General features: G+C 48.6%; 1 protein-coding gene across 1 annotated transcript; it reads right to left on the bottom strand.

The window, feature by feature from the left end:
- Nucleotides 1-1,989: 1,989 nt before the first annotated feature.
- LOC131212758 (extracellular sulfatase SULF-1 homolog) lies at nucleotides 1,990-16,218 on the bottom strand. Its single transcript, XM_058206759.1, has 9 exons — nucleotides 15,473-16,218; nucleotides 7,152-7,478; nucleotides 6,662-7,092; nucleotides 6,486-6,599; nucleotides 4,583-6,422; nucleotides 4,206-4,519; nucleotides 3,843-4,133; nucleotides 3,669-3,768; nucleotides 1,990-3,585 (listed from the first exon to the last, which is right to left on the bottom strand). The coding sequence occupies exons 1-9, from the start codon at nucleotides 16,201-16,203 to the stop codon at nucleotides 3,408-3,410; spliced, it is 4,326 nt and encodes a 1,441-aa protein (XP_058062742.1). The 5' UTR covers nucleotides 16,204-16,218; the 3' UTR covers nucleotides 1,990-3,407.
- Between the last annotated feature and the right edge of the window lie 214 nt (nucleotides 16,219-16,432).

Genomic DNA, 16,432 nt, shown 5'->3' with positions numbered 1-16,432 from the left:
TGGCACTAACAAGACTTTAGTGCACGAACGATCATTTCCTTTATTTTCTAGGCTACGATGGCGCATCCGTTGGCGTGTACCACAACAATGAGACCAATTATAATAGTTGTGGAGGGCCAAAGCACTTTTATAGTGTGCCTCATTAGGTTTGCTGAGCTGAAATGGAGGTGAAAAGCGCATGGAGCTGAAATGGAGCGCGCATGATAAGAGTCGTTAATCAACTCCCAATCTACATTCCAGTCCGGATATGGAATTCGCGCCATTATGGCGTTATTACAATCACATTCGGAAAGGCGGACTACGCAGAACAGAGGGCGTTTATCAACCAACAATCGTCTTCCATCGTGGAAGCATCCGAAAGCTCATTACCGGAGCAATCACTAAATCTAATCACCGCAGCATAAATCACGTAATGATCACGTCGTTGTCGTAAGGAGAAACATTTTTCCGTATGTTTCAGATAGGTTGAAATACTAGAATATTGATGCAACCTGCAATGATAAAAGATGGTCACCGTTACGCTCGCTCTAATCCAGATTGTTGACGCTTGTTCACTAACGTACGTCGTAGATAATTACGACTCAGTACCGTCGAACATTAGCATATCACAACAGACACGCATCATTTCTCGTTAAGCCTATTACCGACGCACCGACGAACGGCGGAAGCCATAGCAAAGGAGCGCAACCTTTGCGCAGAATTCGGGACACGTGGTGTTACCGATTGGACAGTAGAAATCAGAACCGAAAATTGCATCAGCAGCACGTTGCCGGGGATATTGACCTTCGTTTGTGGTGTGTACGGATACATTCCACAACTTGGCCGTCAGACGTCTCGCGGGAACGAGTCCCCCACAAGGCGCCCTTCAGCACGTGGTACGCCCAGTTTTAGGTCACGCGACACGACACAATCCGTTGTCAACCAATTAATAGGATTGCTGGAGGATTCGCAGCTGAATGGCACCAGGTCACAACTACTTTGCCTCCGTTTGTCAACGAAACTGTGCCACCGGACCTGACGCGGAAGTCCCAAACGCTGGCATTGTGTGATGCAACACCATGCGAAGGTTTGCTCAGGGCTTACTAAACCCTCATCGTTCTGCGCAGGTCCTTAGCTGGTGCGGCATTGGACGACGGCCACGCTGACACTGAACCGCGCACCGGTTTCCCCCCCTCCCTCGGGGGTGTTAGATAATAATTCGATTTTCATCAAACTAACTTCAGAAATTCATGGCAACGAGGCCAACATGAGGAAGTCGTCGGATGTTGTGCCCTCTACCAGGAAACTAGCGAGTGCCAAATTGATCCACACTTCATGGTACATCAATTCGTTCTTTCGTTCTTTCGTCTGCGAAGAACACGGGAGTAACAAAAAATAGGCGCTTAAAGCCGTGCTTCTTGACGTCATATGATCACCACCGACATCGGTGTGAAGATCGAAGACGTGACCCCTTCTTTTATAAATCAGCGTAGTGTTCTAGATTCGCTGAGGTTCGATGGCGGATTTAGTGTGAAGCCAACTAACTGGCCTCGGGCACCTTCTTCACTTGCAACGTATTTCCATTCGATTGTTTTGCGATGTAACGACTAGCTCCACAACTACGGATTAGCAGACCAGCAGCGGCGAAGGGTTCAAATCGGATCGTTTATTGCGAAGTTTGCGTGTGGCACTTAAATTGTGATAATCGCCTGCGGATTATTTACTGGAGTGAATTGAGGGAAAGATAGATCGGAACTTGCTACCGGTTGAATGCTTTTAATCCGTCGTCAGGTTCGATCGATGATAGTATGAAGCGAGCGACACGCAACTTTCGCAACGGATTTCATTTTAGAAAATCAATCTTTCTAAGAGGCTTCTTCCTAAAAGAACAATATAATATTTGTCGTGAATTGATTGAATTGAAATTGAAACCGTTGTCGTGAATTGATAATAAAACGCTAACCCAACATTGTTCAATTGTCTCGACAGTTATGTTGTCGAGGATTTTTTCTTCTATGTTCACTATTCTGTATACAGCACTACTATCATATTGTTTTTATGTTATCCGTACGATTATTTGTTTGCTCATCTTCACTCGTCGTCGTTTTGTGTTGCTTGCGTTGTCGGGAGTATGGCTTATGTCGCGCGTGTGCCGTGGATTAAATTGATACATTTGTTCATACTCGGAGCCACTGTTTGAGCACGGCACAGCTTCACCCTAAAACCGATAGCCTTCCGGTTCATAGAGCTACATCAACCTCTCCACAGCGACAACTTTTCGCCCCTATATACTTGTTGGTCTCGCTCGCCTTTAAGTTATGCGCATTTTCCATGCCTACGTGTACCTGCTAAAGCAATAAATATATGGTTTCTGCATATTTGCTGCCGCGCCACACTAAGGGTTGTTGACCAGAAAAATCGAAGAAACAACCGTAGATTGCCTGTAAGCATTCTGAATTTAGTCCTCCTAGCGATATTCTCGAGTAGCAGCCCGTATGAGAGCCACAAGCGTATGAAGGGCCGAAGTAGGATACATTTTACAAAAGCCGATAGTGTCCTTTCGTGAATACTTAAAAGGTACCAACTTCTAGACGACCCAGCGTCGTTTTCTATTCCGTAGACTGCCTAACGATCACGTGTGATACTGTGCAAAAATGTACAATAACCTGTCTAGCATAGTCTATATTATTATCTGTATAGCTGCCTGCAAGCCTGGATGTAAAAAAACAAACTAAAGAAAGTGACAAGATTGATGTTCGATTAGCAAAATTTAATCAACAACTCTCCCATACGCGCAACATATGAGAAATAACATTTTACTAAATTAAAATAATTCGACAAATGGTATAAAAACAAACTGGGTTGCTTCTTTTTTTCTCTCTCGTTACCCTAAACGGAATAGGACTTGTTTTATGACCCTTCGATGCGTCTAAAAAATTAATTCAGCTGCCCAAAGCTGTTCCCACCTTCTAACATTTTGTCAATACAATACAGGAAGAGCATAGAGAGATTACTATTTCCTACTTCTCCACGCCGTACGATTGCATTGGAATGGCAGTGTAAACCGACGCTTGTGACCGATAGATAGCGTAAGTGTTTCAAAATTGATTACACGGATAAATGTACACAGGTGTTTCATCAAAAAAAGACTAAAATCATGGACAAAGATCACACGGAAAACAGAGAGGTACTAAACACTAAACAAACAACACTCACAGATTGGCGAATGGGTTAGACTAAACACCGCTAAGACCACAGTGCGAAACACGAAACAAGTTCAGTCCCGCGGTAACAGTGTATCATCAAGTGGAATCATTAGCGAGCTGGCATCTGTGCAGGGCCGGACCCTTTGCGGTTCGAAATATTCAGCGAATTTTTCATTTGGCTTGCTTCTTTAGGCAACACTCGATGGTCCCATGCTGCCGCGTTTACTCATTGTAGATCGTGTGCCAAACCGGGCGTCGGCTGGTTCGGTTTCGTTTCGTTGCACCATTTGGGGCCGTCCCCACGAAACTGAAGTCGTTCTCGTGAGGCGAGATTAGCTCGCCAAACTGTCGGCGGTTGTTGTGCTGCTGCTGCTGTTGGTGATGTTTCCGTTTTCCGTATCTTAAGTGCAACAAAAAATAGATAGTGGAAAAGAAGTTAGATTAGCCATTGCCTTGCACCGACCAGCTAACCGTTGGTCTTACTTGTTCTTCTTCTTTGCATTTCCTCCCAAACCTACGCCTCCCGCCAACGTTTGACTACCATCGAAGTCCACCGGATAGTGCCCACCACCAACGCCACTAGCTACACAGCGAGACAGGACAGAAAATACACGAAATAGAACACATACACGCGAACGGAACACATTGCCCACTTACCTCCATGAGTTGAATGGTCACGGTGATTGTGATGCTTCCGGCGGGTTCCACCGTTTCCGGTACCGTAGGGTGTATTTCCGCCGCCCTGGCGGCCACCAGTGTGAACGCCAAACGAACCGAACCCGTTGGCCGGAGGCAACAGATTACTTTCCGGTAGCGCGTTCGGTTGCTGGTACCGTGGTAAGGTGCAACTCTTACCCCGGCAACGCTTCATCTCTTCCAGAGTCTCGTGTAGCACCATCTTCTCTTCGGCCGTCAGTGACGCCTCGCGGTTTTGCGTTTCGAACGGATCTACAACAAACACGGGAAAGATATCAGTTAATCGGGTTTCTACCCCACCAAGAGCTGCCCGAATGACGGTACCTATCCGGAGATTGTAGTACGTCACCAGTCCGGTGGTGAACTCGCAATAAAGGAAGTTGTGCGTCTGATTGATCGTACGCAGGCAGCTGTACGTGTTGTTGTTGGCGTTCATACAGAAGCAGAACGGTTTATCGTCCCACATCGGCTCCGTCCGCCAGTGGTTGCTGTCGTGGCTAAAGCAATTCATTCGCTCCGACAAACACTCCTTCTCCATTTTGGCCTTCTTAATGCGCTTCCGTTCCTTCTTTCGCTGGCGCTCTTCCTTCAACCGACGGCGTGTTTCGCGGGCCAGTTCCTTCTCGTCCGGTTGTGGGCTACGGGCGGCACAAAGTATATAAGCTCACGAGCTACAACTCATCAATTGCAAACGAGCTTACCTTTCCGTCTCTTCGGCACAATAACACTCGGTAGGCGGCAGCGTAGCATCGATGGCCGCAGTCGGAATCGCGTTCTGCTGCACCGAGTTGCCACTGTACTGCGTCTCCAGGGTCCGGTTTACGCCGGAAGGACGATCCTTGCCGACCGCCTTACGACGATCGACAACATTTTTACGATCACTGCCACTGCCACTATCGTAGAGTGTCGTTCTTTGGTCTGCCGTCGACGTGGTTGTCGTCGTCGATGCTGTGGTCGCATCGATAGCATTTTGGGAGAAACTATTTTCCTCACTGGCTGAGTGGTGGCTTTCGAAAGCTTCGGTCGTGCTCGGCATCTCCCGGTTTGACATTGTTCCCGCTGAGGTGTCATCTCCTTCGGTGCTAGTTCGTGACGTGTTTTGCGACTCTTCGCTCCTCACATCCCACCGACCATCGGTATTGGACCCCCACTCGGTTGTTGAAACGGTGGTAGTGGACGTCGACACCGTCGCACCTTCACCCCGATGGCGTCCCCGCGGTGGTGTACGCTGGTTTTGCCCACGATGACGTCCTCCTCCTTGAGCGGTACGATTGAGGGATCCTTGTCCACTGGCCGGTCTTAGCACGGGTTGTCTTTCCGTGCTAAATAAACTCGCATCAATCAGTGGCCCACTGCCGTCTTCGTCCTCTACAACGGCCGGCGTTGGCTTCACAACCTTTCGCCGGTGTCCGTAGCCGTTGTGGAATTTTCCCGGAGGTCGTCGAACTGCTCCTCCATGCGACGGCCTTCGCGGTATGTTGTTGTCTCCCGATTCGGTAGTTTCCATCACCTTCGAAGGTCCCAGCGTGCTGGAGGACATTAATGGCGCCTCCGTTGAAGTGGTAGACGTCGAAAGGGGCTCGATGGGACCACTATCGGGCAGTTCTTCCTCTTCTTCGCCGTCCTCCTCAGGTTGCGAGTCCTCTCCGTGGGAACCGGACGGCCGTTGCACACGCAGCGTTCGTTTGAAGGTTCTTAGTTCGTTTCGTTTTTCGGTCAGCACGCGCATCAACTGATCCACCGTCATGCGGCTGCGCTTCCAGCCCTGCTCATCACCGACACTCGTGCAGTTGATGCGATCCGCGGTAACTACAAAACAACGCTTCGAGGGAGCGCTACCCATGATCCCATGCCCTTCCTGCCCGTCGACCGTATCGTTCTGCTGGGTGGCATTTTCCACAATCATCTCCATTATTTCCGTTAGCTGTTGCTGCAGTTCGTGGACCACTCCCTTCAGGTGGTTCAGGGACGGTGACGGCGAGCTAGCATCTCGTTTAGTCCTTTTGCCGCCTTCGCTCTCCTCCGCATGCACCAGTGCCGCCTGCAGATCATCGATTTGGGCAGCGATCTCTAACAGAGACTCCATTGCCGGTCCCTTCGCCTCCATCAGCAGTATCTCGTCGCCCTCTTCCGCGATCGATCGCTTCTGACGGCCGCCCCGGCGCCGATGGTGGTGCACCGCTCGGTGACCACCGGTTGCCGCCGGTTGCCACTTTGTGTGATCGCGTTTGGTTTTGATTTTGGTGTAGAAAAAGTTGTCCGGCGTAAAGCAGGCACAATTGCGACCATTGGTCGATGGACCCGCTTTCTTATGAATCTCCGCCAGGTGCTGCTGCAGTTGGCCGTGGAATTTGCACTTGTGCTTTCGCCACCGGCCGTCTTCGGTGATGCACTGCCACTTTTGGCCGGGAACGCAGTTCTGTTGCAGAGCCGGATCGGCACACTCAATGTTCAGGCGGTCCATCTTCGAACGGAACGGCGTTAAATGGTTGTCCAAGTTTTGCTGGTGCTGATGATGGATATCATGCTGAGGTGGTGATTCTACGAGAGAAAGTAAAAAAGTGACACGTTTTCTTTCCAACGCCTCCATCCAATCCTGCTTACGGTCGAAGGAATGCGCCTCCTGATGATCGATCACATAGTCCTCGGGAAGCTCGCGTCCTCGTTTCTGATCGATCGTATCGGTTTCACCTTCCATTGCGGCATGCTGATCATCGTCTACATAACGAACACAAATCAAATCTCTTGCTTCGGAACCGCGTTCAAAATCCGCTACCAACCTTCGTCCTCATCATGCTCGTCCTCGTCATCCTCGTGCTCGTGAGAGCTAAAATCCAACTCTTTGCGATCGCCAGTATCGATGTGCTCGAGCACCGCTACGCTGGAGGCACTCAACGTTGACTGACGGCCGCTTTCGACCAACACTTCCGGTTCCGGCTTCTTGGCCGTTCCGTTCCCGTTCAACAGGTTGAACCGGGCACTGTAGCGTGCGGCTGCTGCGCGTTGCTTTTGCTCCTGAATCTGCTCCGGTGTTTCCCGCCGACCGGAGCTCTCGATGAGGAATGTGTCGGGCCACTTGTCCAGTACCGTGCGGTGCCGGTTCAGCACCAGCGGCAGAATGCTTCGTCCGTCCATGTGCGGCGGTGGAGCAACGCCTCCAATGTCCAGGAAGGTCGGTGCCAGATCCACATTGAGGACGATTTCATCAATACTACAAAGAAAATATTAGGTTTCAGACACTCTATACCAAGCCAACACTATGGGACTCACATCGTGGCGGGTTCGATGCCGGGACCACGCATCAGGAAAGGAACCCGTACGTCGAACTCGAACGGGAAGCTTTTGCCCTTAATCAATCCGAATTGCCCGAGATGGTAACCGTGATCGGACGTGTAGATTATGTAGGTGTTCTCCAGCTCGCCCAGGGTCTTTAGCTCCTGGTAAACCCGTTCTACCGCCACGTCAACACTCTGTAACGTTTGCAGGCGCTTCGTCATTAGCAAATCGGTAAACTTCCGATGGATCGGTTCCATTGGTTGCGTCACGCGGAGGATCCACTGTTTGTCCGGGTTCGGTGCGTGATCGTACGCTGGTGTGCTGTGGGCGAAAGAGGTTTGTAAACAATATAGAATTAAAATATTTAAAAAGGGAACAAACATTGACAATAGTTTTCGAGTTCAGTATAAAACAAACGACCCACATACTGCCGATCTGGAACCGGCATCTGTTCATTCTTCCGAAATGCAACAATAATGCTTTACACATTCAATGGTGCAAAACAAACCAGATACATCACCGTCATGAATAATGTTGCCCTCCCGTCTAACAGTCTACCAACATACCGGACCGATAAATTCTATTCATTTATATGGTTGAGAAACTTTCTGATTTATGATCACTAAACGGTGCCCCCGTCAGTGCTCGCTGAGCCGTGACGAGAACTTATCGTTCTCAAGAGGTTAAACAAGGGACATTTACTGCAGTCCCACTCTACGACAGTCTTATCGTTGAACGATGTGTACTAGAAACCCTACACTCCTTTAACATGGGATTAGAACAACAGATATCTAACATCAGTGAAAACAAAATGGGCATTTATATCGGAATTCGTCCCGCGGAAGTAGAGTTCCGCCATGGTCTCGAATCAATCTACCCGCACTATCCTCATCAATTTGCCCTGTTTCGATCCCATCCCGCGATGGCACAGTGAAGATGCCAAGCGCACTTCTTCGTTCCCCCATACAGACACACTTCGAAACGATGAACAAATAGACCGCGAAATATGATTAATTTCAATTAAGTTCTCCACGGTCCAGCAGCGCCCCGGTCTGGCCGGTCCAGTCGAGTGAGTAATAGACCGGAAGAACGGAATAATTGTCCCCACGTGGCCACACTGGTAGTGGTTTTCGATTCATTTTGGGTTTCCGTTTTCTGGCCCCATCGGGCCCGGCCTAGATCGATTTCGTTCCATTTGTTGCGGCCAATTGCTGAACACACGCCATGGCGTGTGATGGACCACACAGCGATTCTCCCCCGTCTATTGTGCATGATGCTGAAACTCACAATGTTCCCTTAGCATGAACACCCATTTATCGTAAATTTCGGACCATAAGGGCACAGCACCTTCTTATTGCATTGTTCAAAGCGTATATGAAAAACTGAATAGAAAGCTAAAAGTAAATTATTTTGACTTCTTCTATTAAGCATTACGCATTACGGAGCATTACGAAAAATGTGAAACGGAAATCGATCAACAATATAATACCGATGAAATTGAAATAATAACCAAATCATTCTGAAACCGAAGATTTTTGTTCCAAAACAAAACAGTGGTTGGAATTCATAATGAATCCAAGCTGAATCCATAATCCAAGCGATGAAATATACCATGTTTTAAGTATAACAAAAGGATTCGGACGAACAGATAACACAAAGATGAAAGGATACGAAAGGATACGTAGAAATCGTAGAAACAATACGATGATGATTCAGACAAGTAACCAAAAATCTTTGATGGCGAATAACGATGGAACGTTTCCTGTGATATCGCCGAACAGGATTGTTTTGCTCCTTACGCCACTGTTGCGAAGCTGCAAAATGGCTTAACCTTGTGAGCCACATACGAGAACAAGATTTCCATAATCAGTTTTTATTCTGTGCCTGAGAATCCGCTACACGCAGCACATAGCAACGACAACGGTGGATAAATAGCGTTTATCACCGAGAGTGGTGCTGCTTGATAAGTGAGTAAGGAACAACATTTATGAAGAAACAATTTATTTATGTAATCGTGTCGATGGATAGTAATTGCAAATGCGCCCTCTGAATTGAACAGTATCTCAAAGATGGCCGCATTAACATGGCACGATTAGTCGGCAGTTTTTATTTCGCTCATTTTTACTGCAAAGAAATAAGAAAACACATAAATAAATAAAATATCAAGTCTCGCTCCGTGAAAAGTATCACCCATTACCTGTATAGTCATGATGTTGTGAAGACTTCCTGTACCGCCAATATGCAGTGCCGAGCAGTGCCACGATTCCGGCAAGTGTACCGATTACGGCAATCAACGTGATACTGACGGAATCTTCATGCTGAGATCGTTCCGCCAAACTGCTTAATTCAACACACTCTACGATGTCTCCGTCCTGGAAGGATGCTTCCCATCCCTCGTAGCACGCACATTCGTAGGGCGCTCTACAGTACGCACCTTCGGTGCAATTGTTGCAGATCGGTTGGCAGACACCGGTCGCATTCGAGTCGTATCCTTCGAGGCAAGCACAAACTTCTGGCGCAATACATTCACCATTTTGACAGGACCCGCATATTGGCGAACATCGGAAGACGCTCGTCAGAGTGTGGTATCCTTCGAAGCACTGACAGAGATTGTCAACGCATGTTCCGGTTAGTCCTTCACAAACGGTCTCACAAATAGACACGCAAGTGTCGTTACCATCCAGCCTAAATCCTTCGGAACAAGTGCAGGTATTGGGGGCCGTACATGTTCCGTTGTTACATTCTTGTTCGCACACCGGCATACACTGGTCAGCATCGTAGGTGGCATTTAGCTCGTAGCCGGCCAAGCAACGGTAAACATCGGGAGCCGTACACTCGGCGTTCCGGGGGAGTTGGCTACAGTCGGGAGTACACCGGGACGAGGATGAGCCATTCTGCAGACTGTAGCCCACTTCGCATTCGCAAACATTTGGCTCAACGCAACTGCCAAACGTGCAGTCGATCGTGAGTGGGTCACAAAAGGCGACGCAGTGCGTTTCGTTCACGGCGACGTATCCTTCCAAGCACCGGCACACGTCCGGTGCTACGCAGGTTCCATTCGCGCATTTCTCGGAGCAAACGGGTTCGCAGACGTTCGGAGAGTGATCGGACGGATTGTAGCCGACCCAGCAGGTACACTCATCAGGAAACGTACAAGTGGCGAAGGAACATTCTGGGTCACAGGATGGCTGGCACCTCTGAATGCCTTTCGTATCGTCAGCTACCGTCAAATTGTATCCTTCGTTGCATTGACAGGTATTTACTGCCGTACAAAGGCCATTGCTGCAGTCGATGACGCTTGGATCACAAGTTGGTGTGCAAAGGTGCCGATTCGATTGGCCGTTCTCGTGTCCGTCTTGACAGACGCATTCATTTGGGGCCACACATTGGCCATTCTCACACGGAGGATCACAGATCGGTGTGCAAATGTGCGGCAAATCCTGCGAAGCCTTAACGAATCCTTCCAAACACTCGCAACGATCGTCGCCCATGCACCGGCCGTTGATGCATTGGGGCGAACAATCTTGCTGACACCCGATCGTACCATTGAGTTGCGCCAAACTGTGTCCCGTGTCACATTGCAGCACATTTGGGGCAATACACTGACCGTTGCTTGGGTCAACAAATTTCGGGTCACAGAATGGGATGCACCGATGAAAGCTGGCTTCAACGGATGACGGAACATACCCATTGCTACAAACACATCGATTAGGAGCGACACAAGTACCATTTTCGCACTGCGGATTGCAAGACGGCAGGCACCGGTGGTCAGAACCGGGCTCTACGGAGTATCCTTCGAGACATGCGCACTGGTTCGGCGCTACGCAAAGTCCATTCTCGCAGGGCGTTTCGCAGTACGGCACGCATCGATCGCCTTCGTATCGGTAACCTTCATCGCAGCGACAGTAGTTCGCGGCCACGCATTTCCCATTGGTGCAGTCCGTCGGGCAGATAGGTTCGCATTCCAAGGAACGGGGCAAAGGCCGGTACCCATCGTCGCACTCACACTGATTGCGGCCGACGCAATGCCCGTTCTGACATGGCTTATCGCAGTTTGGTATGCAGAGGGTTGCATTAGCCATCCCATCAACGTTGGCGAGGTAAGCACTGGAAAAGTATCCCTCTTTGCAGTTGCATGCTCCGTTTGTGTCACAAACACCGTTCAAACAGATACCGTTACACTTGGGAACGCATAAGCCGGCATTGTTCCGTTCATATCCCTTACTGCAGATGCACTGATTGGGAGCCACACACATTCCGTTTTGACAGTAGCTGCAGGACGGTTTGCAGACTCCGTTGGACATTACGTATCCTTGATCGCAGGTGCAGATGTTCGGACTCGAACAGTATCCGTTCCCGCAGGATTGAGGGCAGAAGGGCAAACACTTTTCCCCCGATTTAACGTATCCGTCGCAACATGTTTCCTCATATTTTTTCCGTAAACTCAGCTACATGGCCAGAATTAAAGGAAAATAACATACATTTGATCGCCTTTATTGCTCTTGCTTTCTTCCTCATTGCTCGCTTTACTTACATAGCATGTCGTTTGCTTGCACTTAAATGTTTTCCATGACCAACCGCATTTGATTTGTTCGGTTACATCTTGCTGGTAAGAGTCGGCAAAATAGTCGCTTTGAAACAGTCATAGAACCAATTAAACTTCTACAATTTAAAGCATAATTACTATTTCACTTACTTTACAGCTACATTACAGAATCCTACGTCTAGCGTGTGAACATACACAAAAACCGTGGAGCAACAAATCAAACCGTATAACCATAGACGGGCGATCACCAGAGAAACGGACATGTTTCCAACCGAATGTGAACCGCTCCTTAGGCTTATCGGGACTAAACTACACTCGCTTCCAGCTTCCAGGCAGAAGTGGCCTGCAAAACCGAAAGCAACTAGGTCGTTGTTATTATTTTTATATTTTATCAAAATGACTTTGATGATGCACGCCTTGAAAAAATTCCTTCAACATGACGATTCAATGTCTCGGTACGTCGGCGGGCTAGTTCGCTCTGGTAAGAAACTGGTGTTATGTTTGTTCGTCGGTAGGATGCCGGGACGCACTATTGCATGTGTTGTTGCATGCATACACACGCTATTCACGCGATATACATGCTTGTAAGAAAATAACTGACCCTCTGTCGATAGGGTTTGCCGATAAGACGTACTGTTGAGTCGGTAATGATGAATTAAATGATTCATCGTACAAAATGGAACCAGCTACGACTGGCCGCATCATTTATGCCGAACGCAAAACTAAATTTCAGAAACATATGTTAAACTTATCATCACTCCTCTGAAACTTTACAAAATATCTTCCACGACTGCATTTGTACAGCAAACTGGGTCAGTACCCAGTTTATAATTCAAGTTTATATGTCAGCGGAGCTGGAGTTTATAATTCAATGTCAGCCAAATATTATTTTTAAATAGATAAGTTTTACCATAACGATAGTTAAAAAAATTTGTTTCTACAATTCGCAATGTTCACTGCAACACGTCAACTGCAGATTCCGATATTGGCATATCGTATTAAGGGTACAAAAATTACAAAACTGCTCTTAATGTTCTTAGCCCCTCATAAGATTCACTCCACATGAGTGGATTTTGTATACATTATTTGTTTAATCGATTATTATTTAAGCATCAAATCCAAATAATCACCGCAGACCGCTTGCTGTTTATTCGTAACTTATGACTCAATGCTGCGACGGAGCCATTCTTATGCGCTCGTTGGTAAAGTTTAGTACGCAACTAGTTCAGGACGACCCGTGAACCTCCCCCAAAAAAGGAATGGAACCCGTTCGTAACCGTTTACGATTGTATCACACTAAAACACCACGCGTTTTGTCCGTTGATGCTGTTTGTCCGCGACGGCCATCAATCGGCCGTGTGCGCGCCACGGAGCGCGTGAGCCATAAATTTCATCCCACTTGCAACAACCCGTCCTCGAGCTCGAAGGCTCGAGCCTTCCGAGACGGAGCCAATCGACGCACATTCGTATGCAAATCGTATGCATAGTTAAGTTTCAGTTTCGAGTGTTTCAATAATGCAGTGGACCGATTGTGGACGGTCAGTCGGTCCAACACCGGGCCGATCGGTGACTGTTCAATATCCCGGACAGAGTAAATAAATAAAAACTATCACATTATTAACGGGCGAAGCGGGGCGCGTTTTTCCTTCCTTCATAGCAGTTATGCTACTGCTGCTGGCCGCTGCTGCGTAGGACCCCCGGCCGGCTAAATGGCCGGTGGCGTGAGATCGATTAATTAATTTGCCATCGCCCGACTAAGCCCGCCCCCGATGGCGTTGACGGGCCCGACAGGCAGGTTGGCACCGTGAGCGCGGTGTCAAGGCTCGTCCGGAGTGATTTATGGTCCACAAGATGCTCAGCGCGCCGGTGGGGTCGGCGGTGTTTTAACTGCACGAAGGTGTACACAAGTGCACGGAGCAACGGTTGTAGCAATACACCATTCGTGCATAGTTAATGTGGCGCAATAGGCCGTAAAACAATGCTCTACGAGTGTTAGTTGCGAGCGCAGTACTCGAACTGTACGACGGGAGCTTCCCGGTGTGTCCTACGAAGCTTCGGCACCGCCTTTTTTATCCTTTGATTTATTATAATAAATTAGAATTTTAAATCGGCCCATCGGCCCGCGGAATGCAATCAGGCTAATAAAATCAATAATTGTAAACAACTCCACCTTCCAACTGACACCGGCGCTGATGGCATTTATTTTCCAATTTCATGGATTATTGATGAACCGTTGCGTCCGCTTACATGCCCTTAGTGTCTGGATCGATAAAGCTGACCGATGGAGAGTGACAACAAATAACTGATTCAGCTCACCGCCTCGGCACACCAGAAGACAGAGCGAAGTGTTGTTAACGCTAAGCAACGCTTTCAAGGTGGTCCACCGTTAAAAGTTAGGCAAACAAATGACAACAGTAAGTATAAACCACAACCGAAAACCCATACCCTCCGATGGGTGATAATTTTGGGTACATTAATTATGATCCCAGCCCAGATACCTAGCGACCACCGGCACGGGTTGTGAAAAGAGTGTGAACACTTTAAGCGTTCATAAAAATGGAGATGAAACGATTGTGATAATTGAATCATGAAACGACCGGCGAGCGGCGCCGTGAGCATGAGCAGGAAGATGATAAATGATTACGCACCGCGGTTCGAAAGTAGCATCATCACTCATCAACGAGATATCTTCCTTAGGACACGCCAATGCCGACTTCATTGTCGCCCCCCGAAGTACAGTCGATAACTAATTGACTTCAACGCGGAACATGTTTATTACAGCCAAAGAGTTGCAGACTAAATATACGCAGGAAGGTGTCAACAACAAATTTATCAACTCCGTGTGATAGTACGGACATAGTAGAGATCCGGTTTTAAAAATGTACCAGGTCTAGACAAATGAATTCGGATTGTGTGCTGTTAATTAGGTCCACCTTATTATGCTTTTTGGGCAACACTACATTGTAGTACCATCAGGTAAATGATTTGAGGCAAAACAAAAATTTAATTTTGTTTACAACTTAACTTTGAAGAGGTTACACCATGTCGACTTTTGTGTCTGAAAATGACGTTTCGCGGCGATCAAGGCTTTTCTTCTACCTGCCGAAGAAAACTGCTACAGAATCGCATCAAATGCTTGTGGATGCTTGTTTTTAGAAGATCGCAAGGCTTTAAGCGGTTTAAACATTGGAACATAAGGATTTATACATAACAAGCAAAGAGCGTCAGAGAACTCCTAAAATGGTCGAGGACGCTGAACTACAAGAACTTTTGGACGAAAGTGACACGCAAAACGCAACAGCAAATTCGCGGATCAACGGAATGTGTCCCAATATGCCATATCCCTACGTTTGAAAGCCCTGGAAGATCCAGAAGATTGGATAATCATCAGGAAAACCGAAAAACCAAATGTGAAGCTTTGCTCGCCAGGTACAAAAGGAAGTTATTTCTCCATCAGATCGTGATTGGGGATGGAAAATGGATTGATTTTGAGAATTCTAGAAATAAAAAAAATCATCGGTCCGGTAAAACTATCAACTTCGACTGCAAAACGAGATCAATTTGGCAAAAACACAATGCCGTATGTCTGATGGTCGGCCAGAAAGGTGTGGTGTACCACAAGCTCCTAACACCTGGTGAAACCGTTAATAAAGTCCCTTGACCCACAATAAATGATCAATTTGAACATTGATCGAAAAACGACCAAAAGACATGCTATGTCCACTTGGTTCCACAGAAGTTCCATAGAAGTCTAGATCCGGGTACTTACTGGTGCGTGGTGACGTTGAAGAACAGGTGACTGTACTGTGGGGCCGAGTCCTCCGGTCCGTGCGGGGCCGGGAAGCTCATCGCCAACAGGACCGGCTTCCGGTGGTTTTGCTGCTTCGACTGGCGCAGGAACGCGATCGAATCGTTCGCGATCAGATCCGGGTAGTAGTCCTTGGCGTAGTCGAACCCGTGCTTAATCTTCTGCCCGTTCATATTAATACTGTAGTTGTAGTACTTGGAGTTCATGATGAGTCCACCCCATTCACGCCAGCCCGGCGGTATGTAGGAGCCGTTGTACTTGTTCAGGTACTTGCCAAAGTACCCAGTCCGGTAGCCGGCGTTCGAGAGGTACGTCGCGAACGAGCGCGTCTCGTGCGTCGTCTGCCAGGTCGTGCTCGAGCAGTTGTCGTTGTTGGTGAACACCATGTGGTTGTGCACGTACATGCCGGTCAGGATGGAGGACCGGGCCGGGCAGCACATCGGGGTGGTCGTGTAGGCGTGCCGGAACTCGGCCCCACCGTCCCGCAGCAGCCGCAGTGTGCGCGGCATAAAGTTGAGCGATCCCAGCTCCACGTCCTGATCGTCGGTCAGGATCAGAATGATGTTCGGTTTGCGTTCGCGCGTCTGCCGCAGATCGGCCAGCTGCGGTGGCTGGAGCTGTGGCGGGGATCCACCACCGACGGCGTCCTGGGCCAGAATGTTGTCGATCACCCCGCTGCCCCGTTTCTTCATCCGCCCCCGGCCACCCTCCTGAGGGGCCCGCACGCGCCGATTCTTCGACGCCCGATACTCGTGGTGCCGCCGGCGCCCATTTTGATGTCCACCTCGGTGCTGGCGGCGCTGGGTGCTGTGATAGCCCTCCTGGACCTGGGCCTGATCCCAGCCAGCGGGTGGTTCACCCCGATGGACCCCAACACTGCCGCCGGTGGCCGGTGACCGATCCAGTCGACCCTTACCCTGC

Source organism: Anopheles bellator, chromosome 2 (genome assembly GCF_943735745.2).
Source record: "Anopheles bellator chromosome 2, idAnoBellAS_SP24_06.2, whole genome shotgun sequence".
NCBI classification, from domain to species: Eukaryota; Metazoa; Arthropoda; class Insecta; order Diptera; family Culicidae; genus Anopheles; species Anopheles bellator.
This window is presented reverse-complemented; position numbering and strand designations above follow the sequence as displayed.

Bases quoted from the DNA above. Each gene is read 5' to 3' on its own strand.
- LOC131212758 (XM_058206759.1), bottom strand. From the start codon at position 16,203: ATGAAGAAACGGGGCAGCGGGGTGATCGACAACATTCTGGCCCAGGAC. The intron at 7,479-15,472 runs GTAAGTACCCGG...TTTCGCCCACAG, and splicing joins TTCAACGTCACCACGCACCA to CACACCAGCGTACGATCACG. The intron at 6,423-6,485 runs GTAAGCAGGATT...TTTCTCTCGTAG, and splicing joins GGAGGCGCATTCCTTCGACC to AATCACCACCTCAGCATGAT.